Below are 25,176 nucleotides of genomic sequence, written 5' to 3'. Positions count from 1 at the left end.
TCCGCTTCTCACCGTAGTCATTCCTTTGATCTCGACAACAAGGCGAGTAAGACGGATAGTGTAGTACGTTGGCGGAAACGATTGTTCAACGTTACCGGTTATCGAAGAAGACGAGGAATAGGAATAGGAAAAGGAAAAGGAAAAGGTCGATACTCTTCAAAGCGAGAAGACAACAAGATCCATCATTCCACGCAAACCCAAGTCCAGATCTTGCAGATTCGTCTGTCACAACATCGGATTGCGGCATTCATCTGTTACCTGCCTATCCTGCACGAACCATTGGCCCGGCCTGTTGTGCTACAAATCAATCATTTTTCACTCTGACCATCTTCCACACCAATTCGCGAATACCGTCTCCAGATCAGACTTTCCCAGACCCTCTCAGATCCCTTTGTCTCTTCTTGAATCCGTCTTCGTTTCTCTTTGTCTTTCCAGGACTTGATGAACTCGATCGTCTGTTTCTGGGAAAGGGACGAGGAGCATCGCCTGAATTCGACTGTCTGATCGTCTGCCGGCCCATCTGCAAATTCATGCTTGATTTCCTCCACCCCCATCGATCTGTGAAACACTACCGATACCATTCATCCTGTCCTCAGGTAAATTCTTCCAATAGATTTCTCCAATTCCATATCTCAGATCTCCCCCTCTTTCGAGACTTTGTTCTGTAATTCCATATCACTGGACGAAAATAGTGGGAATTCTTCCAATTAACATCCTGTCTACTGAGCATTAAACTTGTACATATTTTGATACCCCTGGACGAGACCGGGGCTAGCCCCCTTTTTTTTTTTAACTACTGCCCACCCCCAACATGATATCTAATGAACATCCCAGCTGACATAACTGATCATAGATCCATTCATTTGCAGGCCGAAATCCCTACATTCATTCTGTTGATTTCCGTGTCTTTTGACTTTGCTCGCACCGACGAATGAGCCTGAAGCTGCTGGTGTAAACTTACCCTAGTCGATCCTTTTTTTCTTTCCCTCCGCAATCTTTTATTACTTTCGTTAATGTCATGCGGAGGGTGGTGTTGCTTTAGTCATCACATTCAGGCCAGGACTCGAAGTCATTCATTTTATAGTGCACCACTATCTCGACTGTTGTTGTCGCTTTAATTATCAGAGAACGAAGGACAGTCTATCGGATCCACGATGAATCGATTTCGGACTAAGAAGAAGGTGAAGGAGGAGATTTCGGCCCCTAGGCCTTCCCAGGACTCCGAGTCATCCATTCCTTTCCGGCCTTTTAGGAAGGGGAAGAAAACGCAGGAACCCGAGAAAGTCGAGATTGATCTCTCGATGGCATTGCCATCCAACGACGAATTTCGCACGAGCTTATTGATGACCGGCCTTTCCGCCCGATTTTCTATGCTGAGGGAACAGGATGACCCGAGTACAAAGATCGGCAAGGCCAGTGATGACAGCGTCCTATTTCCCAAGAGACAGTCGAGACTAGACTATGGAGGTTTCCGCGGGTTGGGCGATATTGCTGAAGTAGAATCCATCAAAGCCGCCGCTCCTTTTGCCGGAAAAGACTCTTCCACATTTGACGATGGGGATTCGTTCACGGCAAGTAGCGTCATGGGGCGCTCTAAACCGATAGAGGGGAATAACCTTTTTGGCGGGCGCCAGAAGATCTACAAGATTCCCGTTGGCACCAACCCTTCGAAAACACTTGCTGGGGGCATGGGCGGTCGGGCATTGTACGATGACGACGTGGCGTTGTCGGCTTTTCAAAAATGGAGGCAGGCTGAAAGAGAGCGTAAATCGTCCGAGGAAGACAGGGACGGGAGTGAGAGGAGAAATTCAGGAGAGATGGAAATAGACGTCTTTCGCGCGGAATCGCCAGTTCTCAGCAACTACAACCAGAAGCGAGAGACGTCGTCAACGACATTTTCTATACCATCGCTAGCTAGAAACTCGACCGCCGCAACTTCGGTGGCATCCTCTCATCGCGCTCCGTCCTTGAAAGAATGGCAGCCATCTACTAGCTCCGGCCCTGCTATGGATAGAAGCGTGACACGTACAAGGCGATTATATGAGTCTGGGCTTAACAACGACCTTCACGAACAGCAGTCTTCGGCGTTGTCCCGCATCGACACCTTGAGCCGGCAACGCACCTTCGGGACTCGAACACCTGACCTGGCTCAAAACTCCCCATCCCCTACAACTATCGGGTTTGCGGAGCGATTCGCCGGGGAGCGAAAGATCTTGGCTAAGTCTAGTGCACCGAATCTCAGATCGTTGAGCCCCCCTACCACAGCTTCTTCGGCCGGCACCCCGGATCTAGGTGTTCGTGTCCCCAGCGTAACGGAGATGCGATCGAACTTTGGTGGAGCGCCGCCTTTGAGCCCACCCATCAGCGAAACGGAGGAGAATTCCATATTATCCATACACCCTAGCGATCGAGGGAAGGCTACCGCTCTAGGGGTATTCCAGAAACCTTCTCAGCCGTACGATGAGTCGAGGTATGCCCAGCGGCAATTGCAGCGACAACAAGGACGGGAGACGCCGACGCTTAAATCTAGAGACGAACTAGGAACGTCTTCCATAAATCAGAGATCCAGTTCCTCATCGTCGGTGCATAGTCGAGGATTCGAGTCCCGAGTCGATGCTACCGCTACAGCTGCCAAATCGACCTCAAACGAGCAACCGGCGACATCTTTCCTAGCAGATCCCAATGACTCAGATTGCTCACCCGCCGTATCACCCAAGCCAGATCCATCTCCACAAGTCTTCCTGAGGCGTCCATCTGACCGCGAACACCCGGCTTTTCGCGACTCTAGCGTCCCGACACCCTTATCACTAGATTCAAAGTCTGGTGATGAGACATCGCAAATGGCAGAGAACTCGTCGTCTCTTTCGCCAAATCCAAGAGCGGTCTCGCCAGCAGATTCTCCCACCCTCGGTCCAGCCCCAGGTGCCGGTCTCAGCGGGATGGTACGACAGCATCTTCGAGGAGACAGCAACGCCTCGTCAATTTATGGTATGATCCCTCCCACTTCTGGTTTCGAATCTCGGTTCCCGGCAGATTCGGAGTCTGCCCAGGATTTCCACGAGTTGGGGACAAGCGCGAATCCGTGGGATTTGTCTGATGCCGGTCGCGATTGGTCCTTGGACCTGGATGTCAACGAACCTATGCCGGATGTCCAGTCTCGATTTTCCAACCTTCCTGATTCCGAGGACGTTCCCGGCATCGTTCTTGGTGCTATGCGTAATACCAGCGAAGACGACCGAGATGAATTTGCGAGTCAACTCGCAGACGGAGCCCGCCGAGTGCGCGAGCGTTTAACTACATATGTCGAGACCGATAGCCGCTCCACCTCCCCTAATCGACTTGGAGACTCTACCGACTCGTTTAGAGACCAACCGCCGCCGCCGAGGCAAAATGGGCTCAGTCTTTTGCGACCAAAGAATAGTCGTGGATCTCTAGTTGACCGCGGTCGAGATGCATCGCAATCAAAGGCAATGAAAATGCTTGGATTAGGTGCGTCTAGCAATTCCCAGACAGGGGGCTCAGTGCGGGAGCCACCGAAAGAAGAGAACGTCAGGGCCCCGAATTCTTTCGATTACGGTGAGACGGAGGACAAGGCAGATGGTACAGACGAGACCCACGCTGGGCTTCGTGCGTTTAGGCAAGCAAGACGTGAGCTGCAGAAGATGAAGGAACAAGAAACGCAGGCAAGGTATCACCAGCAAGAAGATCATGTATATGATGGCAGTTCGGTGCGATCAACGCCATGTAAAGACCGCCCCTCTGGACGGCAGTCACCTGAACGAGAGCGAAAACCGCCTCCAGTGTTCTACAAGGAACGATCAACAAGTGAAGAGTCAACGCAAGGAAGCCACAGCTCTAGATACGAAGGTCGGTTGAGGCCAGACGGTGATAGGAGCGGGTCGGATTCTAGCAACGATGGACAAGCAAGCGGCTGGCCAACAAGACCGACGAATCCTTCGTCTCTCCGTGGGAATTTACAGGTTGGTCCAAACGGAGCCATGGCCCGACCAATGCGTTCCCCTGGTCTCCCGGGAACTGATATCAAGCGTTCGCCTATAATGCCGCCTCGGCCGTATCCCGGCTCTTCTCAAACTAAGCAATCGAGTTCCAACTCTAATGCTGGCCTCCACGTCCAGACAGGCCGTAACTATGAGTCTGGTCAAGCATCGCCTATCTCGCCCATGCCTTCTCCTTACTCCCATAATCCCTCGACCCCTGTTACATTACCTTCTTCGCCTCGCCCGTCAGCTTCACCAAATCGTGGCCAGGAGAATGCAAGCTCTAATATAAGCGATGCAGCTAGACGCAAAATCAGGACAAAAGATATATCTGACCCGACGTTTGTCATGTCTACCTCCCGAGTTCCAACAGTAGCACTCCCTGACGCGCCACGGAACAGGTCACGCAGTAACAGTCGGACAGCGCCTCCGCTACCTCCTATCAACCCGAGGCGACGACAGGATTTCTCCAGCACTCGGGCCGTCTTTGATAACCTTAGTCGGCGGAATGACGGCGGATTCGATACTGGTGTCGGTCGCGGGGATAGAGACGACTCAAAGCCTGAGCGCAGACGTCTACGTTCGATTGGGCCCGATGCCTCGGGCATCCAATCGAAGACTCCCAATAATCAATCCTCCATGAATGTCGGCCCCCCCACGTCCAGGCAGGCCATGAATCAAGGAGCGAAGCATCCAGGTATGAACTTACCAGGCGGTATGATTTGATTTAATCGACTGGACTCGACCCTCAGCTCCGATCCTTGTTTAATTCCGGACCAGGGTGATTTACCCCTGTAACATTCACGAAATGTAATGAGATACCAATTTCACCTTATTTCTTGTTCCTGGCGAGGTCAGTGTCGGACGGTTATTGTATATTTTGTAAATTTGAAGTTTGCGCTCGGTGTAACAAATCTCACATTTCCCTTAATTTTTCGGTATGCGGACTCGCATGTCGCTCAAGCATCGGGCTGGCCTCGGGGTTGAAGCATGAGGCGGAAATACCATCTAATTAGCCAAAGGAACTACGGTGCGGTGAAGACGTAGCCTTAGTACTTGAGCATCATATATCCGGAGCATATGTACCTATGTATGATTATAAAAGGCGTCAGGCCAAAATGGCAGAAAAAAAAGGGTCAGGTGTCCGAACAGGCCGTGAATACTTGCCTTGAGGATTAAATAACAATTGAGAATCCATTATTGAGCTAGTATAACGATGGACCGTTGAATACCAGGCCTGAAGTATCATTTCCAGTGTGATGACGCTGTAAGTTGCTTGTCCCGTTCATTATCTATCGAAGCATAGTAATTTCGTGACAAATATAGAGTCATAAGGCCCGGGCACCTTTTATGGGTAAGTAACTGCGAATTCCTCACATTAGCATCTAATTTTCGATATAGTCCCACTTTTGAAAATGATGTTTAATCCGGCAGCGTTATAATGTTTATCTTCGCTCTCCTGGCACCTACCATAGGTATGTCCTTAGAAGGTCGATAGCCACTTTCTGCAGCGAAACTCCATATGGATAGTAAACGAATAGGCAGTGTCATTTAAAACGATATCTAGAGTGTCTTAAAAGATCCAGGTTTCTATCTTTTACACTTCAAACTTGGTGACCCAAGGCTGGACGACCGAGGACCGTCCTTACGAAGCAATTATCTCTAACAAAATTACTCTATATTCTCCAGCATGCCCTCTACTTGATAAGAGCCTTACCCTTTCTCGCCTAAAATATCTCTTAGTCTTGGAATGAGAATGGAACTCATCAGACATCGAGTCTTAGCGGAAGTTGGATAGGACGAATGGCCCATAGCCTGTTCCTCGTTAATAAGCGTCACGGCATCCGTATAAGTAAATGACTACGAGTATAATCAATCATATTGCTTCTATCAATCTTTCCCCTTCGAATGTTTTCTTCCTCTCATATACTCTAACCGTATCAACATCACAATCGCGTGAACACAACACTTCTGCCATCACCAGGGGAATATGACTACTAGTATAGTTTAGAGACTGTATATTTCTAGAAATTTTATCTGCGGAAACCTTATAAGCGAATGAATAATTTTGAAGAGATCATATCATACATCCTTGACCCCTGTTTGTGCTGAAGACTGTGCAGTCAAACCACAAGGGCTAACTATATTCCCAAGTACTTCACTTCGTCTCTTAAAGACGTACTCTGATAATGTGAGAAATCGCAGCCTGAAGTTGGGCAGGCCATGTCACTTTATAGCATCCCCGGATAGCGTTGTCTATGATCAATCGTAGTATATTGTCAAGATATTTGTAAAGGCATCCCTACTTATCTACCTAGATAAGAGGCGTGGTCACAGAAATGGAATATGTGACACCGCGGCCAGAACAGTTTACACGACCGACCTTGCTGAGCCCAATCAACATATCTGTTCCACGATAAGTATCGACAATGTAGTACCTGTGTAGGATCTATCCCACGGGGCACTCTCAGAATGATGTCACACACTGTCCTAATAAGGTATATATAGGGATCACCACAGCGGTGCTGCCGTAATACGTTGCTAGTATCCCGATTTCTGCGAGGGACAAGCCTGTATAGAATTCGTGGTGCCAAATTCCTAAAGGTTTATTTTCCCCCTTTTTCGTTCACGACCACGTACTTAGCATATAGGTATATGCCGCATTTGAACAAAACTACTTGCGATGGTTGGATTCGCAATGTTTGGAGCCCTTGGGCTATTTCTCCCGATTGCATGCGCGCAAAATTGCACCCCCCTAACACCATCAGCGCAGATTAAAATAGCTGATGGTTATACGGCACAAGTAATCATGAACGGGCTGAAATATCCGCGCGGCCTTCTTTTCGACACGGCAGGGAATCTCCTCGTATCTGAATAAGGTGAAGCAGGTGTGAGGAGAATCGTCTTGGACGAGATCGACGGAGATACGTGTGTAGCCCCGAGCAAGCAACTGATACCCGATGCTTCGGTGAGCGTGGATTATGAAAATACTCATAGGAAAGGTCATATGCTCATACCTACGTCAAGCTGAACCACGGCATTGCACTCTGCCAGGACGGGAAAACTATCTTCGTGTCTAGCATGGCGGAAGTTCACGCATACTCATACGATGCCGAGGCGGGAACTGTCGGCACAAAGAAGATTCTGATACAAGGAATGCGAAGCGGAGGCCACACTACTAGAACGCTGCTTGTTCCTACCGGTGCGCCAGACGTACTCATAGTGTCGCAAGGGTCGGATGGGAACATCGATAATGCTACCACCGACATCACGGCTGAAAGGAGCACGATCAAGATATTCGATATTTCGGAGGTACTAGCCTCTGAAAATGCGACGGACTACGCGTCGGATGGCGAGGTCTTGGGTTGGGGGTTAAGGAACTTCGTTGGAGTCGGAGAGGACCCTTCTACCGGTGGCATAGTAGGCTCTACATCCCTCGAAATTTCATTAGTGTCTATGACAAGGCTGTAGCTAACCTTGCGATTAGTGGTCCGTCGAGAACTCGGCCGAGGAGATACATCGCAGCAACGTAGACCTGCATAATGATAATTCAGCTGAGGAGATGAACTATCATGGTAGTGTAAAAGACGTAGAGAATTCCATGAAAGAAAAAAATTAAGGTTATCCGGCATGGTTCTCTGCTTGGGGAACGGTTGATATCCCGTCCAACGCAGGAATCATCATAGGTTCGCAGTTTGGTGGCATGGCCGGGACTTCTTTCAAGCAGGTGACCTCAGGCAGCCCGGTGGAAGAAGTCGACGAATTCTGCCGAACCGAACGGCAAGGGCTGCGCCTGGTCTTCCCAGCTCATACGGCGCCCCCGGATATTAAGCTCGAGGAAGATGGGAGTGCCGCGTATATAGCCTTCCATGGTAGCTGGTGAGTATCGTCTATCCCCCCGCCGATATCTTTCTTAGTGTACGTGTTCGAGTGCTGTTGGTTGATCCACTCATAGGGACCGAAGCCCACCGGATGGGTTTCGGTTAGGCAAGGTCAAATTCGCGGATGGTCAACCAGTGGCTAACGTTTCCGATACGGCGGCCGTAGAGTATGTCCTGGAGAACCAGGACACTACTAAGTGCCCAGGGGCTTGCTTCCGTCCCACTGGGCTTGTGTTCGACAAGAAAGGCCGTCTGTTTATGACACGCGATCAATCAGGAGAACTCTTTGTTCTTGCTATTTAGTGCCTAATAACTCCGTAATGGACCATCTCGAATAGAAGAGAAATTTTACCGCCTCTGCTGGGTTTGGAGGATCTTGAGTCCTGGTCATGTCTTTTGGTGTATAAACTGAAAAACAGGGCCATATATTTCTGTCACTCTTGGTATACGCGCACTGCCGGATCACACTATGGATGGGATTGATCTTCTATTTGCTAGTGATCGTTATGTCGTTTTAGTTGAACAATCTAATTAGCGCTAAATGATCGACGTCCTATGATCTAGATCTCGCAAAAGTATGTCGATGTGTATCAAGCTGTTCTCTTATTAAGATGTACACGCTTGCGAGCGCGCAACGTTCTATTAACGAGCCAGCAATTAGTATCTAAGGTACGTATACCAATCGTCCCTCGCTTGCCAACGATGCGTCTTTCCAAGCTGTGTCGATATTCTTCAACGGAACAGAGCGGGCGGGAAGAAGCTTCCAACGAGCCATGGTCGGAACCAGGGTGTGAAGCTCCTCTTGCAGTGCTGATATGCTCCATGACCCGGCGCCGGCGCCGCGGATGGTCAGGTCGAAGGACCTAAGCAAGTGACCGGGAATTTCGGCGGTCCTTTGAGCAAGACAACCGATCTCGACATACTGTACCGTTTTCTTGGACTTGCTTAATGACGACAGCAAGTGTACGGTCGTGTCTCCGTAGACGTAGTCTAGAACGAGATCGCAGTCACGCACTTTGGAAAAGTCGGTCTCGACAACAGGATCCCGAAGCGCGACGTAATCATCGAGGCCGTCAACATTTTCTAGAGTAGCGGCGTTTCGGCCGATGCCGATGACCTTTCCAGCCCCCAAGGCCTTGGCAGAGTGCGCGGCCAAGCGACCACTAGCACTTGTGGCACCGATGATGACGGTGGTAAAGTCCTTGGGCAAGTTGGTGGTGCGGTGAGTGATTGCCATCCAGCTGCTCATGGCAGGGTTGACGCTGGCGGCGAAGGAAACAGGATCAACATCGCTTGGGAGCGGGTAAACGATAGATTTCTCGGCATTGATGCGCTCAGCAAAAGTACCGCCTTGGAGAGTGAAGAGGTAGTAGAGCTGTCCGGTAGCATCATCCCTGCCGACGCAATCAACGCCAACAGTGTGAGGGAGTTCTCTGGCCGAATAATGTTGTCCCGAGGCACGGGAACGAACTACTTGGTGGGCGCCTGTCGCCAAGACGCGGAGTTGGATCTGACTGTTCGACGGCGTGGGCAGGTCATCCACTTCGACATACCGTGGCCCCTCAGGCCAAGATTGGACTTGTGCGATATGCATTTTTCTGTCTTCTCCCTTTTCTTCTTCTTTCTTCGGATTTATTTATTCCTTTGTTCCTCGATTTTCAACGGTGCGTTTTATTCAGGTATAGATAGAGAAATGCCGCCAATATTCCCAGACCGACGTACGTTCGATACGTCTACTTTATGTACGAGACCGAACTGCCTAGGCAGCATGGCCAGCTTGCTGCTTTCAGGCGGTACGTATCGAGTTAGCATCGCGCTGACAGGCGTTTAACACTAAATCAGTAGCCAATCCGTTGGCGCTGCCTACGGTCCGAAGCTGGGAATAAGATTATATCAAGAAGCGAATGGAATGACGCGTGCTAAACACCGAGAGAGCGAGCGCTGCTGGTGCTTACCACGCACTGCACGCACAGCACGCACAGCACGCAGTAGGTATAAGACGTGACAAAAGTGTCCTGCATGCTCCGTAGGCAAGCATCCTCCAATCGGATAGGCTAGGAATATCTCCCGTATGCGTTGATCGTTAAGCATCCGCAATCGGGGGTGCGAAATATCAACTCTTCATGACTATGCATCTTTACTCGATGTCTGTCCATGATAGCCTTCGGGGCCCGACTTGGGGGCGGAGCATCAGAAGATCTTTATACATGTTATGCGTCACGACACGTAGGGATAATAGTCTAAAAGTTATTACGGCCTTGTGGGAGAAGTGGCGACGAGATAGCAGGTTGACAATGAAAAGGACCCCTTCTGCCCTTTCTGCTCTTGAGTTGCAACTCTGGAATATAATTAGTGTTGTCGAATCATGGCTAGTTTCACCAGCCTCGAGATCTTCACGACTCCGCAGTGGAAGAGGAACGGCCCCTGTTCCAAACTGCCAACTTAGCCGGCACACCAAGCCTTACAAGCCCACAGAGGAATTTAGCTGAAAATCCTCCAGAGGGTTGTGGGATGTGGGTTGGTCAGACCGTCAGACCGTCAGACCGTCAGGCCGTCAGACCGTTGAAACCAGTTAAAGAGTTAGGGTTCCGTGATTGAGTCTTTTATGCCCCCCCTCTTTCAATTATCTCTCCTGCTGTGCACTAATTCTGTGCACCAATTCTGTGCACCAATTCTGCAGCAGCAAGGCACGGGAACGAGGGTAGTTTGAAATCAGCCTTGAGGTGATGTTGTAGAGAGAAGGAAGTAAAAAAGAACAGAGGAAAAGAAAGCGACGCATACCTACCTAGTAGGTACCTATGTACCTAACATACTATCTACCTAATGTACTATAGTACATACCTACCTACATAGGTATGCGCAGGTGACAATCCTTCGAAAAGGGAATTAGTATCCTGGTCATTTATGTACTTCCGCATACATTTTATTAGTAGCGTATACCTATTTCAAGTAACGTCATATGCTTCTATTTTTTAATCCCCTAACTTTACGCTGCAGCCCTGCCGCTTCTGTTAGGTAGCTTCGGACTAAACTGACTAATACATCCATGGTACGTACATAACATACCTGCATATGTGTGTACTGCATATTATTTCTCCTGTCCATAATTATACAAAGTACCCGGATACATCATTGGACACATTATGTACCTAGGTAAAGAAGGGGGGCGCAGCAGAACGGGCCAAGAATGTTCTATTAAGAGACTAGTAGGCAATCCGAGCTCTGTTCCCCTTTCTTTTGTCTTTAAACATTGGAATATCCATGTAGGTGAAAAGAGACGCCTACAGAAATACATCATATCATATTCCGGGAAGTCTAGACACATGTACGCAGTATACATATAAGCGTGGTTCATGACTATAGCGGAGCATATTATAACGACTTCAATCAGTTACGAATAAATTGACGAACAACTAAAAAAAAAAAGTAGAAAGGTGGGCAAGTTGGGAAAAGTGAAAATAAAGGCGAAAGATTGGAGTTAAATAAGGAGGGAAAAGAGGGAATATATAAGAAAAGAAAAGAATAAAGAGAAAAAGGAGGGGAATTGGTATTCGAGAGGGAATCGCGCGTCGCAAGTAACAATATCAGTCATAACGACGACGACACGACACGACACGACACGACACGACCGACAACAACAATATGTCGGCTTCGACATCAACATCTCGAAGCCGAAGTCCGCAGACGGCATCTAGTGCGCGCACCTCATCTTCTTCCGATCATACAGCTGTAACGATACACAGTTGTAGTTGTCCCTGCGAGAAATGTTGCAACAATTCTTCCAGTACGAGCGAACCCGCCGTGACGCGCTTCGATGCTCCCTTGATAGCTATCCCGCGACTCTTCAACGCCATCCTGGGCCTTGCCACCGTCATCCGTGTCCACACAACCATCGACGCCGGATGGTGGCCTTGGGAACACAAGGTCTTGTTCTCCCTGTGCTGGCTCTCCTTATTCTGGAATCTGGCACACGGCTTGTGTAGTATACTTGGTTACGCCTACTGGCCTTCGCCGCGCCGCACCGTCGGCTTGCCACCCGTCACCCTCGCGGTGAATGGTCGGACTATCGTCTCGTTCGGCGGTCCCGACGAGGATGACGGCGCGAGACGGAGGCGCACCAAGCGTATCCAGTTCACCATCATTGATATGCTCCTTGCCGTTCCCATCTTGGGTTTCCTCATCTACTCGGCGCACATCATGTACCCATGGTGGGGTTCTAGATACGTCGGCCTGTGGCCGCCCACCATAGGCCTCATTGCTTCTCTCGTGTACGTTTGTTTGCCTTTATTAGACTCTGGATCATATAGCTTTATTCCTTGAACTCCGTCGCGCTGACAGTAGGCAGGTCTTTCCAATTTCTCACAGCCTTCTTCCAGCTATTTCAATTTTTCGAGGCTAAGGTCATCGGCGTACAGCTTACGATGCGAGATATATACGAGAAGGATGACCCCGTCGGTCGTTTACAATTATAGGACGACCGAACAAAAAAACGAACCAACGAACGATAGTAAGCAGTGTCATTTATTCTTTCTTGGGGGGAGAGGGGAGAGAAGGTCAAGCGGAGCGGAATAAAGCGAAGCAAAGCGTAGCACGGTCGTTTTTTGTAATAAACATTTGGGACGGCGCAAGGTGTTTCGAAAGATACCACGAAAATAAGGGTAACATTACGCATATACTACACACATACCTAGTTGGTCGTCATGAATCACGATATACCAGTACGAGATAGGAACACACCACTTCTTACTCCCGCATCCCACTATTTCATCAAGCCCTTCGGTGGACTGAAAATCCAGCTCAACGAGTATATCATGCCACCTATAAGAGATGTAATAAAACGCGGGACTCCACTCTCGGTCTTGATTTCTGCCTGTGTAGACTCTGGGTAGACTATGGGTAGGCAACTAATTCGCTTAATAGAAACGTAGATATCATGCACTCCATACTATTTACAACTAGGTAGATGTGCATAGAATACGGACCCCAGATGTGCCATGAAAAAACAATAGAAAACATACCAAATTTACCGAGCCTGTTCCTCTATTGACTAATATCCTATCTATATACTACCCAACCACGTTGTGACCTGTCCACAAAATCATAGCGACTGTCGGTCGATCTAGTCTAGCCATCCTAGAAAAAGAAAGAAAAAAAACGCCCAGTACAATGCAATTTTACATGATGTAATAAAATGGGAAACGTCCGCCGCAACATATAGGGGTCGTGATATCGGATATAACCGGTATAAATTAGGAAAAGCTATCAGGATATGAATGTAAATGTGAATATCAAAATGGACTCGTGAAGAGAAATATGCAGCGAGGTCTCAACAGACCATGACCGCCTTTCTCGCTTTTACTCTTTCTTAGACTTCTCTTCCTTCTTCTTGCCCTTGGGAACACGAGCGAGCCAGTAAAAGAGCAGGGCACCGAAGACATTGAATACAATGTAGGCCCAGAAGATACCGAAGTTGCGCCATCGTTCACCTGCAGCAAATAACGTTAACTCAGATCAACAGACGCGGATATATACACCAAAAAGGGAGAAAAGGACTTACTGTAATAGGAGTTGGCCTGGGCCAGATACGTGTTCGTCTCGTAAACGGTGCAGTAACTGCAATCGCTAGTGCGGTTCTCAGTGCCGGCTTCGATATAACCGCCTGTGGCGTTCCTGTAGACGTCGAGGTATTGGAAGCAGGTCATGCCCTCAGGGGGGTCGAAGTGCACGTATTCGTTGGCGGCGCATTGCACGTGAGTGTTGGCGAGCGCCACCGATAACATAGCTGACACCAGATACGTGAACGGACTGACACGATACATGAAGATCCAGAATCTTGGGAAGGTGCTTGGGCTGGCGAGGACACCGCAGAAGATCAGGCAAAGCATGAAGAGCAAGTTGGCAACATTACCACCACCCTCAGCGGTCTCGAAACCTGCGATGATCATGTCGGTGAATGTCGACGTGAACAGCATAAAGGCCCAGAAGAGCAGGAACATAAGAGCACCACGCTCTGTAGTTTGACCTAGCTCCGTGGCGTTGTTGTAGAGACCGACAGGGTAATACCAGCAGAAGAACATGAACACGGCCATGAGAGTGTTCCAAGGCAACTCAACGATGATCTGCGACAACATGAAGACCTTCCAGCCGTACACTTTAGAGGGACGCTCGCGGACTTCGTATAACGACCGCTGGATGACAAAATGAGGCATCGTCTGCTGAACAAGCTGACCGAAAACAGTCAAGAGGTTGAAGATGGCGAACATTTGGTTCTGAAGACCTTGGATCGTGTTCGGGGCCCTGAAGAAGACGAAGCCGATGAAAAGAGCGATCAAAATACACAGAGTAGCCTTGGAGTAGATGTACGACGGCGTTCGCCAGTACTGCTGGAACACACGGTACGTAACAGCCCAGAGCTGGGTCCAAAAGCCGGCGGCGTGCTCACGGTAGGACTGATCGTGCTCGGCAGGAGGATGGCTCGATGCGCCGTCCTTCAACGCCTGTAGCTCGGCCTGCACCTCGGCGTATTCGGTGCTGTCACGCCAGGTCTGGAACCAATCGATATCGGACACACTACCGGGCGCGGCCCCGATAGCATCCAGCATCCATTCCGCGGGGTTGGCTTCGGGAGGGCAGGGAGGGGCACCATGTCGTTCGAAATAGCTAGTTAACGTCTTAGAGTTCTCCCCGATATCGCCGAAGTAGACAGTCCTGCCACCTTTGGCGAGGAAAAGCAGGCGATCAAATCGCTGGAACAACATGGCCGAGGGCTGGTGGATGGTGCAAAGAATGGCCTGTCCGCTCTTCGTGAGCTTCTCGAGGAGATCCAGAATGGCCCAGGAAGTCTGAGAGTCAAGACCGGAAGTAGGCTCGTCGACAAAGAGTAGTAGAGGAGGCTTCGCCGCAAGCTCAACTCCAATAGTGAGACGTTTACGCTGTTCGACATTAAGGCCTTCACCGAGAACACCGACGACTGCGTCCGCGTACTCTTCCATATCCAATAGCTTTATCACCTCGTCGACATAGGCGAGCTTCTCGGCACGAGGGACGTCGGCAGGCTGGCGGAGAAGAGCGGAGAAGTTCAGAGCCTCGCGGACGGTGGTGGTCGAGAGATGGAGATCTTGCTGTTGAACATAGCCCGTCTTCCGCTGGAAGGAGTTGTCACGGAGATGGCCGTCGACAAGCATCTCACCGGTAATGACGCCCATGGTGATTCGGTCAGCGAGCGTGTCCAGAAGAGTCGTCTTACCAGCACCGGAAACACCCATTAGAGCTGTCAAAGTCCCAGGCTTTACCCAGCCGTCCACATGATCGAGGATACGTCGAGGCTCGCCCTTGATCTTGATGTCGTAACACACATCCTTCCAATGGAAAACACTGGACTGCTCCAGAATAGCGCCGGCTTCCTTGCCGTCACCATTGACGCGACTAGCATTGGTTACAGTAGGACCAACACGCGGACCTTCGCCTTCTTCGACGTCACCTTTCTTCTCCTTGAATTGGGCGGGTTTGTGACCACGTCGGAAGACCAGTACCTCTCCCTTCGACTTCTTTTCGGACACGAGCTCCGCAGCGATCATATAAGTGATCAGGAAGCCGATCATGAACGCAATCAAGATACCAAAGTTTCGCCACCGATGTGAATTATAATACCTGAATGCGCTATTGATATACGCATCGCCGTTCACGGTGGAACTTCCAGCCACACTTCCAGCAGGACTGCAGGCATGGTTCATGGGGCCGACATCCCCGTATCCGGGAACCGCAGGACTGGGTACGAATGAATCACACTCAAACTCACGGTTGTGGAATTCATTCACCATGAGTGATTCGAATGCGTAGGCGAGAGGATCCAGATAGTTCAACCAGCGGCACCAGCCCAGCATATAGTCGATAGGAATGACGAAGCCGGTGAAGATAACTAGGTCGAGAATCAAAAGGGCAGCCGGCACCATAGCTTGCGAGAGGGTACGAGAAGCAGATGCGATGGTTCGGAAAATCATACTCATTACCATGACCGTGACGAACGTGATGAGTAAAAAGAAGAAGAAAGCCCCGGGTTCACGTCGTAAATTCGTCATGAAGTAGAGACTGAGGTTGAATATGATAGAGTTGGCGATCTTGTACGGCATGTCTACGAGCATGGAGGCGACGGCCTCAGCCGATGGATGATAGAGGGCATATCGACTATGCTTTTCGACAATCGGTCGTTGCGAGTAGAGCGTGAGAATCTAGAGACGGTTAGTATTTGGTATTTTGTACTGGATTAGTTCTGAAAAACGCTCGGAAGGGTTGAGACTCACTTCCAAGGCACTGGAGAAGGCATTCGATAGACAGGCGAAGAACAACAAGGCGCCCCGTTGATAGAAGCTCGAGGAATAGTTTTGGAGGTTGTAGAACACACTTCCGATGATCAGAGACATAACGAAATTTCCTGCTAACGAACCAAGCGTCAAGCTCGGATCTCCTATCAGTCGTTGCCAGCCCCGCCAGAGACACAGTTGAATTTGTTGAAAGTAAGATAAGGTGTAGGGCGATTGTGGCCGTTGCGATCCAGCCTGCTGTGCCCTTCTCGAAGCACGAAATACTTCGGCGTCCGGGCCGTTGAGCGGATGCTCCGTCTTATACTGTTCAATTTCGGCCTGGAGCGCGACGTACTCGGCGCTGTTCTTCCAGGCGGACGCAAATTCGTCGGGGGTTCGCGGGACCCTGCCTTCAAAACCGGGCCGGACGACGCGTTCAATCGGGCTCGTCATCGAAGTCAAGAAATCAGGGGTGGTTTGGCGAGCGGGGCACTCGAATCCTAGGTTTATGAAATATTGCTTTGCTTCGTTAGCTCGGCCAAAGAAGATCTGGCGACCCTCATATAAGACGAGGGCCTTGTCGAAGAAGTCGTAGGCCGTCTGTGGCGCTTGGTAAATCGAGACACACGCGGTGGTCCCGAAAAGTTCCGTCTGAGTACGAAGCGTCCTACAGAACTCCACGGCGTTGGCGCTATCCAAACCCCTGGTACTGTTGTCCCAACACTGGAGAGGAGCACGGCTCAAGGCGGCCTCGGAGATGGTTACACGTTTTCGTTCACCTCCGGACACACCACGCACGTATTCGTTGCCGACGCGCGTGTTCACTGTATGGGAGATACCAAACATGGCCATGGTGACGTCTCTGAGATGGGTAGCATAGGTCTTCTTGTCGACGCCAGGAGGAAGGTGACGCGGAGCCCTGGCTTGGGCGGCAAACGTCAACGTATCCCCAACCGTTAACATGGGGAAGTGGACATCGACTTCGGCCGTGTAGATGGCCTCTCCACGGTGATGACTATGCATCTCCTCGGCAGTTAGACCTATTGGCGTGATTAGCTCTAGATACAAACCCATCGGAATCGGTAGATCTAATGCTCTTCTTACCTTGGTAGTTGAAATAAGAACCATTCTCGACATAAATACCATTCGTCTCACCTGCAATCGTCTTCAAGAATGTCGAGCAGCCGGACCCCGGAGGACCTAGCACGACCATCATCTCACCCTTTTGAACTACACCGTCAAAATTCTGAAGAATGTCAATCTTAGTCTGGCCCTTTCCCATGGCCTTGCGGACGAGCCCAGCCGTCTCCAGCCAGATATTGGCGACATCCTTCTGGTAATCGGTGGCAGCTCCGAAGCCATGGACGTTGAGGTTCTGGAAGCAAACCCCGGCGGTTCGGAAATGCTGGCCTTCGCGATCGGCCACATTGACGACGGCCTTAGCCCAGGCGCGCGGGTTGAAGTTAGGCGAGTGAGGGTTGAGCGGGGAGTTTTCCCCGTCGTCCAAGTACGGGTTCCGTCCGGTGACTCCAGTCGCATTGGACTGGGTGGTGTACCTGCGAGCCAGTTCATGCACGATGGACTCGCGTCGTTCCAGCTCGGAATCATCCTCTACCTGAGTGGCATTGCTAGAGCCGACGGTGTCATCCTTCTCCACCTCGTTGTGTGAGATGTGAGATGCAGCTGTCGTCCCTTTCTCCTCCCCAGCTTCCTCGGTATGCGAATACGCCATTGGGGGCGCTCCTGATGTTTGCGCCGTTCGATCGTAGTTCGTAAAAGCGTTGCCCACAAAAGACATAACAAAACAGGGGGTGTACCCTGAACCACCTAACCAATCACCACCTAGCGACGATCGCGAATTGCTGGCTGACCTCTAACGATTCTCCCTTCCCCCCTTCTGCAGTATATTTTCTGGCGTTGCGTCGTGTTGGTGTTTTTTTAAGGGGAGGAATTAAAAAACGTTGCCCGGACCAGGATAATTCAAGTAGCAATAGACTTTTTAATATAAACTTTGCGCTACTGGCACGGGATGGTTGGACCTCGCATACAGTTATACTGGAATTTCCCAATTTTCAGGTTAAGGTTTATTAAGGAATAAGGTTATAGGGATTAAAAGGCAATTAGGTAAAACGAACTCCTACCTAGGTATGGTTAGAGCTTCAATGGGGGGATGAAGGAGGAAAAATTAAAAGGGAAGGATTACGCCCTCAACTAGCGAATATTCACTGAGCTGAAACGATGAGGGAAAGAGAATCCCGAGAGTCAGGATGGACGGTTGTTTTTAATAGTATTCGCCTCGTTTTCGTATTCCTACATACATGCCTCCATGTAGTCAGGGTCCTCGACTCGGCTCGTTTCTAGCATATACTACCGGGCTACGAAGTACATGATACGTATTCGTACAAAGTTTCCATGTGGCTCCATGGGTACGAATCTTACCGAGAAAGTGCATTGTACCCTCAGGGGCGACCCGGGCGGGAAACCGCGTGCTTGGGACTTTCCGGTCGGTGGATAGATGGATTAGGGTGGAACGGATAGGTACGTACACAGGTTAAGTGGGTAAAACAGATAGGTAGGGCAGTCCTTATCAAGTTATGCAAGCTTCTGGCCGTTTGACTCAATCTCCGATAGTGAGATTATGAGATTATGAGATTATGTAGGGGGTGATTAATGACTCCACGAGATTGCGGGCTAGGGTGTATACATTTACAGTACATGTTTATGAGCAGGAGCTAGCGTTCTCGAGGTCCCACGCTATTACGCGTAGCAGCATGATTAGCTGCAAGATTAATAAAAGTCTACAAGGGTTTACGGGTGGGTCTTGCATAGCCCAGTATATTCTAAGTACCCATCCCCGCCGCTTGTTTGCTTCGTCAATCATCCCCAGACGGACTTAGCTCAAGCCCGCAACCCGTCAACTTATAATAAGATCCGGTCGACGGGTAGTTGTCAATACCGCAACACAACAACAACTTAGAATAGACCTCCTCGAAGAGTCGATCTTCAGCACGGCTTAGCGGGTGTGCGGGAGCTCGAAACCACTGGGTAATGAAAAGTGGAAGATGGAATAGAAAGGAACATGATGTGAGAGGATAAAATAATAAGAGCCGGAGAGGGAAAAAAGGGGGGAATGTGTTCTATGAAGACGATAGTGGTAATTCGCAAATAGAAAATGATATTTCATAGCAATGCAAAGTTTGAAGAGACTTTGTTAACTCGGAAAGGATGCATCATTAGAGTATCACTGATATATGAATCATGATGACCCGTTAAGTAGGTAAATTATTCAATACTATACTACGCACACGCTCCCACATGACATAACATATAAGAATAATGTCATTGTCGCGTGATGTGAAATATTCAATTAGTAGAAAAGGCACGAGTCAGCATTTGAGCTATCCAAATACGTACCTACCTAGTTATGCACTACATTAAAAGCTGTTACATGTCAGCATAAGAGCTTTCCTACATATGGTTGGTTATGTTTTTGGAAGGTGAGCTAAGATCAGAAATATATGAAATCGGAATTCGCATCTTCTAACCAATAGGAGAACTTAGATGTGTCCCGGATCGAGAAAGAAGTCCGGCAGTTTGTGCAAGCCGAGAGCGACGCGAAAATACTGAAGGGCCGTATATTTTCGGGGTCTTCTATCTGTCCGACAACCCGGAACGAAACAGAAGGATGATACGCAAAAAAACCTTCCATCACAACCCTAGCACGTTATTTTTATCTTTTTATCTTCAATGGAATATAAAAACTTGAAACATACCAACATTGAAGAGTCATCAAGTCATGTACATAGGTATGCATATGCAGAATACTAAATATAAAAATAAAATAATATTTCAGCTACCATTATCTAGGTACTTATCTACTACGTAGGTATGTGCGCAACAATATTTTGATACAAAAGACAAAGAAAGAAAAAACATCCGAGATCCCTCCGCGTCCGGTTCTAAGTTTTGTGACACGTAGTCTCCGAACAAGACCCTTAAAATATTTCTAATCCGCATTTCGGGAATCCCACATTTTCCGCACCCCGAACCCGAACCCGGCGGTAGTATTCTACATAGTACGGCGAAGCAGGAACAACCAACTCTTTGAAAATGAACGGTCTAGCCTTTACGCCTTACACTTTGCCTACATGGTAAACCTTACCGAAAACATGCATGCATTTGTTTGTACCATACACATGAAAGGGGGAACATGTATTACATGAAACCTTGGAGTCGTATCGCTTTGACATATTTTGGGATCCTTCTATCCATCTTATAAACAGCATCTTCCTAGGAATCATTTTTCTACTTCGGCAGAGTCTCTAAACCTGCTCGCATGTCAGACAGTCGCATCTCCCCTAAACTGATATCTCGTCGCAACGACAGTTTGTTATAGCTGAAAATTATACACCCTACCTGTTTACAAAATACAACTAGCTGGATCATGCATGCAGAATTACTGCTTAGGTAGGTACCGAGTTGGCCAGTGGCATTTGATGACATCTCTAAGGCTATGGATCATTGGCTCCCAACATTTTATCGGTCACCGAATCCACGTGGACCCGATGTCAGTGCCTACGTAAGTAGCTAGGTACGAATGTATCGTATAAGATTACAGCGGCGAGTTATGTAGAAGCGTGTTGCCGATCTAGATATACGGTACTTGCCGATCTAGGTACATGTAGATAAGACCTAACCAGGTAGATACATACCTAAACAAGTACTCGCATGTGCATGTAAGTCTGCAAATAGGAGCTGGGTCTCGTACTTGCGATTGCTTCATCGATGGCTATACTAGCTGTATGCATACCCTTGCAGCTGAGAGTACTATATCAGGCAAATACCATTGGGTAACCGAGCACCTGTAGCCCTAGACGCTGATTAGGATGATGTGCAGCCAGTCAGTCCCAATGGTATTCCGGCCTTCCGAACAAGAGCAGAAAGGTCGCCAGGGGCCAATACTACCTAGGTATCTTAGCCCAGCTTGTCATCCTAAATAAAGCACCTACCTATGCATGACTAGTCTGTCGAGACCTTGGCTAAGACTCGGTCGTGCCTGCGTAGCTGTCCATATATCCCAAACCTCGTCGAGACGCCTAAATTTCCAAGACCTACAAACACCGTGGTAGGTGTATCCATCACATTCCTTTTTTTTCTTATAATAAGTCCCTATCCACTTATCATTATTGAAGATACGTTTACCTAGGTCTTGTGCTCACGAGATTAGCCGATCCCTAAAATATATTGGAAAAGGCTACCTAGGTACCTACCTTTTAAACTACTCAAAGCACAATGTTTCAACTACCACACAGATCAGGCTTACCAGGCAGCTTGTTAAATTGCCATGGAAGCCATTTAGATGTATCTAATAGTAGAGAGTATCCAGTGTGTGTGTGTGTGTGTGTTTTTAATAAAGCCATCTTATTCTCGCAGTTGCCAGATAACTCACTGTCCCAAATCATTTCTTGTTGGACTCTTCCATAATATTTCTATTATCTATTAAATAGAGCATACTGTTTAATAATATATGGGTAATTCACGGTGATCGCTTACTCCATTGTCAGCTTCTCGCTCCATAACGATGAACTAATAAAACGACACGTTATCATTTTAATGCCAAGTTAATAAAAATGTATTCTATTTCTCGTTAGACTCTCTGAGGAAATATGGGAAAGCTAGGCGTTTATACCTTCAATACCTAGGTGGCTTTCTTTGTTATTACATGGCTCTTTTGGAACCACTAACTCTGTTGAAGGAGGAGATATACTTACAGCCCTAATTTATTCCAAGATATTCCAGGCAAACCGTACCTAGGTATCTTTTAACCACTTCACTACAGGCGCATGAGATACTCGATTTTTCTAATCTCGACAACTTCTACGTGTGATGCTAGTTTAAGGTTCCTGACATGCGAGACAAGAGCTGATAGCTTAGTACAACTTCAACCGTGGGACTGCTTCTCCTCATAGCTACTGTTACTAAAACTGAACATTGAGAGCCGGTTATCAGCGTCATAGGTAACGTTTCGGAAAGCGCGGAAAAGGCAGAGTGCCGAAACTAGGTAGATCACGCCATTACCTAGCATCTATGTCTCATCAGGTATTAACCAGGCTGCTGGAGGTTCGTTTTCTCGCAATAGCGTGTTTCCGAACTTGATTGTTTAGACTAGCGTCCCTACTATATAATGCCATTTTCATAGACACTAGTCTGAATAGATCGCCTAATACGGCTCTCGTAGCCAACCTTTGTAAATTTGTCAATATTTCAGAATCTAGAATAACCAAGTATACACAAAATTGATATGTCAGCAGAGGATATCTAATACGTTTCTTTATGATCAGAATTTTAGGCTTTCCCCTTTCTCCCCCTTGGGAATACCGATTTCCAAGCGTTAGAACTCACAGCTAATCTAATGATGTGGGAAAATAACAGGCAGTTTCTAGAGTCATAGAGGCAATCCACAAATTTAATGTCTATGAAATACAAACTTCATACATTTAAACGTAATCTACTAGGTTCAAGTATATTTTCATCTCTTGATCATTTCTCTTTTCCCTCCTCCTTTTACAGTAAAATCTCTTCATGTGGCTGTCTCCATTTTGCTGCAATTGCTTAAAGCTATCGACTCACTTACAATCTCCTCTATTATCTTCGTTTTCTTCTCAAATGCTTAAACGGAACTAAAAGGCTGAAGAATACCGACGTTATTGCGCGAAGAGCTCTGACTACTCCCTTCTAAGGGATGCGGTATACATACATAGACCTTTATCTACAGCCAAAAGGTTAACTGCTAATAGGGAGGCCTCGTACAAGCTGACTCCTGATCCTTCTGGGCTACTAGCTCCTACAGTGGAGACTTCTGCCATATATGGTAATGGCAAAGCTTGGAAATTAACTTTCTTTGCTTGTTCCAGACAAAACAGTTCCCTCACGCATTATCTACGCCAAAACATCCGGTACAACGTTAGGTATCGAACACCTTTATCATGATACAGCCCCAATGATATGGCAGTGATGGCATTACTTGATGAACTTTAATTATCTAGGACCATGATTGCTGATATAGGCCGCTTTATTCGGATTGTATTTATCTGTTCTTGCCTGAGACTGGCTACTAAGAGACCTTCTCTCAAAGAACCAAGCCCCTGGATGGTCGAACTCCAATCCTACTAGACTTCCAATGGTAGCCACAGTGTTCAATACCTATGGCCTTTACGTATTGCAGACAGCCCTAGAGGATAGGAAGAATCATCGAAAAACGACATGGGCGAAAATTTCCAATGGGGTTAGTTCTGCCTACCTACCTAGGTAACACACTGGTACTCCAAGCGTCCTGTGCATTTATATATTATACCCATAGGCATATAGGATATACATCCCTCAGACGTAAGTAAGCTCATCATCATTTCGATAGAGAAACCCAACACATAATACACACCATCATTCCAGTATCTATAGTGTTAACAACAGAACAGCTACGGGATTCCAGGCGCAATATGTGTAGGTGTGGAGGCATGTACTTTGCAACATGATTCATGTCATGCTTGAAGTCCCTTTCTAACTGCAACCCAAATAGAACATATGAAAGATTAGCCAAGGAACACAAGGAATCACCAAAAAAGTCCTCGCAGGTAGGCGTGTAGAAGCTGCTAAACTAAATTTATTTGATTATATCCTAGACGCCCAGAGCCTTTTTTACTGTCGAACAACGTTCTACCATGCCTTCAGACCAACCGGAGATTTCCATCCACATTTCCTATGCACTCGTCCAAGTCAATCCTTTGCCTGTGCCAATTTCCTCCAAGGTCCATCAGTTCCGCCTCGAGCACGCGGCCATTCTCAATGAGACGGATATCCCTTGCCGTAGAACTGAAGTTGCCGGTTGATTGACCGGGTACCTGCAGGTTTTGCCCCGGGTAAATCATATCTGGGTTACTGAGGTTATTGGTCCTCGCAATATCCTCGACCCTGCAGTTGAAGCGCCGCGCGATATCCATCAGAGTGTCCCCTTGCTGAACGGTGACGCTGCTGGCACCAGAACCACCTTTCGCCCAACTGAAGCGCCCGTTTTCGTTGCTAAGTATCTTATTGAGATTTAAACAGCTGGTCTGGCGACCACCGTCTCGGCGTCGGCAAGCAGCGTAAAGGTCGTAGTCACCCTCCAAGTGAATGTCGTCAGATGAAGATGAGAAATTTCCGGCGTAATTCTTTATCGACCGGTCATGGCCCGGGGAGTGATGTCCTCCGTGATGAGGCTGAGGTGAGTATTGCGGCCCCGGGGAATAGCTTGGTGGTGGTGGTCCCGAGTGTAGTTGATGTTGCAGCCTCTCTTCCTCTTCCTTCTTTTCCTTGCGGTCATGCACGAAGTCTTGTAACTTATGGCCGGCCACAGCACCGCCTATGGCTCCAATAACTCCATGACCCATCTTGTGGCCACCGTATGCCCCGGCCGCAGCCCCAGCTAGCCCTCCCATTAGACCGCGCTCCCCGTCTCCCTCCGGGCCGGCATTTTCAGGTCCGGGCCCCGGGTAAGATGAATGATGCTGACGTTCGTCGTATCGATCTCCGTTACCGTTATGGGGGTATTGAGGATTAGGCTGTTCGCCATAATAGGAAGAAGCTTCGCCGCCGTAGCGTGGGTCCATTCCTGTTTATAGCAGTCTTCGGTCGCTTTGGATAGCTTTGGTCACGGATAGGATAAGGCTAGTTCTGAAATGCTGTTTGATCGAGAGGCTTAATGGGGGAAGATGGAATATGGAAGCAAATATAGATATGTATTAATGTCTGAATAATAAAAGTCACCGCTTAGGGCGGCTATTTGGCGTGATGCTTCAGCTGACGTGGGCATCTTCAGCCCCTTACCTTGACGATTAAGTGGCTCCTCATTATGTAGCGCGGCAACCGTTGTTTTAGTCCCATGGAACTCGACTCACATATTATGGTGAGATTTGATTTGTGGTGGATGGTCGGGTCAGAGCTGCAATACGGATACTCGGC

General features: G+C 48.4%; 6 protein-coding genes across 6 annotated transcripts; 3 read left to right on the top strand and 3 right to left on the bottom strand.

Annotated features, from left to right (window-relative positions):
* Positions 1-798: 798 nt before the first annotated feature.
* F4807DRAFT_338810 (uncharacterized protein) lies at positions 799-4,915 on the top strand. The gene has a single exon (XM_047995350.1). It carries the CDS (start codon positions 1,155-1,157, stop codon positions 4,722-4,724), a length of 3,570 nt encoding a protein of 1,189 aa, XP_047848864.1. The 5' UTR covers positions 799-1,154; the 3' UTR covers positions 4,725-4,915.
* Positions 4,916-6,681: 1,766 nt separating this feature from the next.
* On the top strand, positions 6,682-8,182 carry F4807DRAFT_454738 (soluble quino protein glucose dehydrogenase; the record flags this gene model as incomplete). The annotated part of the gene is made up of 6 exons (XM_048000618.1): positions 6,682-6,864; positions 6,913-6,966; positions 7,026-7,418; positions 7,486-7,573; positions 7,619-7,877; positions 7,954-8,182. The coding sequence occupies 6 exons, from the start codon at positions 6,682-6,684 to the stop codon at positions 8,180-8,182; spliced, it is 1,206 nt and encodes a 401-aa protein (XP_047848863.1).
* A 157-nt stretch (positions 8,183-8,339) lies between these two features.
* F4807DRAFT_338802 (uncharacterized protein) lies at positions 8,340-9,737 on the bottom strand. Its single transcript, XM_047995349.1, has one exon. The coding sequence runs from the start codon at positions 9,471-9,473 to the stop codon at positions 8,544-8,546; it is 930 nt and encodes a 309-aa protein (XP_047848862.1). The 5' UTR covers positions 9,474-9,737; the 3' UTR covers positions 8,340-8,543.
* Positions 9,738-11,521: 1,784 nt separating this feature from the next.
* F4807DRAFT_465787 (uncharacterized protein) lies at positions 11,522-12,351 on the top strand (the record flags this gene model as incomplete). The annotated part of the gene is made up of 2 exons (XM_048002320.1): positions 11,522-12,147; positions 12,225-12,351. 2 exons carry the CDS (start codon positions 11,522-11,524, stop codon positions 12,349-12,351), a joined length of 753 nt encoding a protein of 250 aa, XP_047848861.1.
* Positions 12,352-12,892: 541 nt separating this feature from the next.
* F4807DRAFT_338731 (ABC-2 type transporter-domain-containing protein) lies at positions 12,893-18,189 on the bottom strand. The gene is made up of 4 exons (XM_047995348.1): positions 17,284-18,189; positions 16,180-17,219; positions 13,437-16,107; positions 12,893-13,365 (listed from the first exon to the last, which is right to left on the bottom strand). The coding sequence occupies exons 1-4, from the start codon at positions 17,975-17,977 to the stop codon at positions 13,235-13,237; spliced, it is 4,536 nt and encodes a 1,511-aa protein (XP_047848860.1). The 5' UTR covers positions 17,978-18,189; the 3' UTR covers positions 12,893-13,234.
* Positions 18,190-23,330: 5,141 nt separating this feature from the next.
* On the bottom strand, positions 23,331-25,171 carry F4807DRAFT_447773 (carbohydrate-binding module family 50 protein). The gene has a single exon (XM_047999900.1). It carries the CDS (start codon positions 24,822-24,824, stop codon positions 23,904-23,906), a length of 921 nt encoding a protein of 306 aa, XP_047848859.1. The 5' UTR covers positions 24,825-25,171; the 3' UTR covers positions 23,331-23,903.
* Positions 25,172-25,176: the final 5 nt, after the last annotated feature.

Source organism: Annulohypoxylon truncatum, assembly GCF_022578515.1.
Source record: "Annulohypoxylon truncatum strain CBS 140777 unplaced genomic scaffold F4807scaffold_59, whole genome shotgun sequence".
In the NCBI taxonomy this organism is placed as follows: domain Eukaryota; kingdom Fungi; phylum Ascomycota; class Sordariomycetes; order Xylariales; family Hypoxylaceae; genus Annulohypoxylon; species Annulohypoxylon truncatum.
Note: the sequence above shows the minus strand (reverse complement) of the source record. Positions and strands in the feature narration are given on the sequence as shown.

Coding starts and splice junctions, on each gene's coding strand:
- F4807DRAFT_338802 (XM_047995349.1), bottom strand. CDS start 9,473: ATGCATATCGCACAAGTCCAATCTTGGCCTGAGGGGCCACGGTATGTC.
- F4807DRAFT_447773 (XM_047999900.1), bottom strand. CDS start 24,824: ATGGACCCACGCTACGGCGGCGAAGCTTCTTCCTATTATGGCGAACAG.
- F4807DRAFT_338810 (XM_047995350.1), top strand. CDS start 1,155: ATGAATCGATTTCGGACTAAGAAGAAGGTGAAGGAGGAGATTTCGGCC.
- F4807DRAFT_338731 (XM_047995348.1), bottom strand. CDS start 17,977: ATGTCTTTTGTGGGCAACGCTTTTACGAACTACGATCGAACGGCGCAA. Junction 16,108..16,179: donor CCTTCTCCAGTGCCTTGGAA/GTGAGTCTCAAC, acceptor AACCGTCTCTAG/ATTCTCACGCTCTACTCGCA. Junction 13,366..13,436: donor CCAGGCCAACTCCTATTACA/GTAAGTCCTTTT, acceptor TATTTGCTGCAG/GTGAACGATGGCGCAACTTC.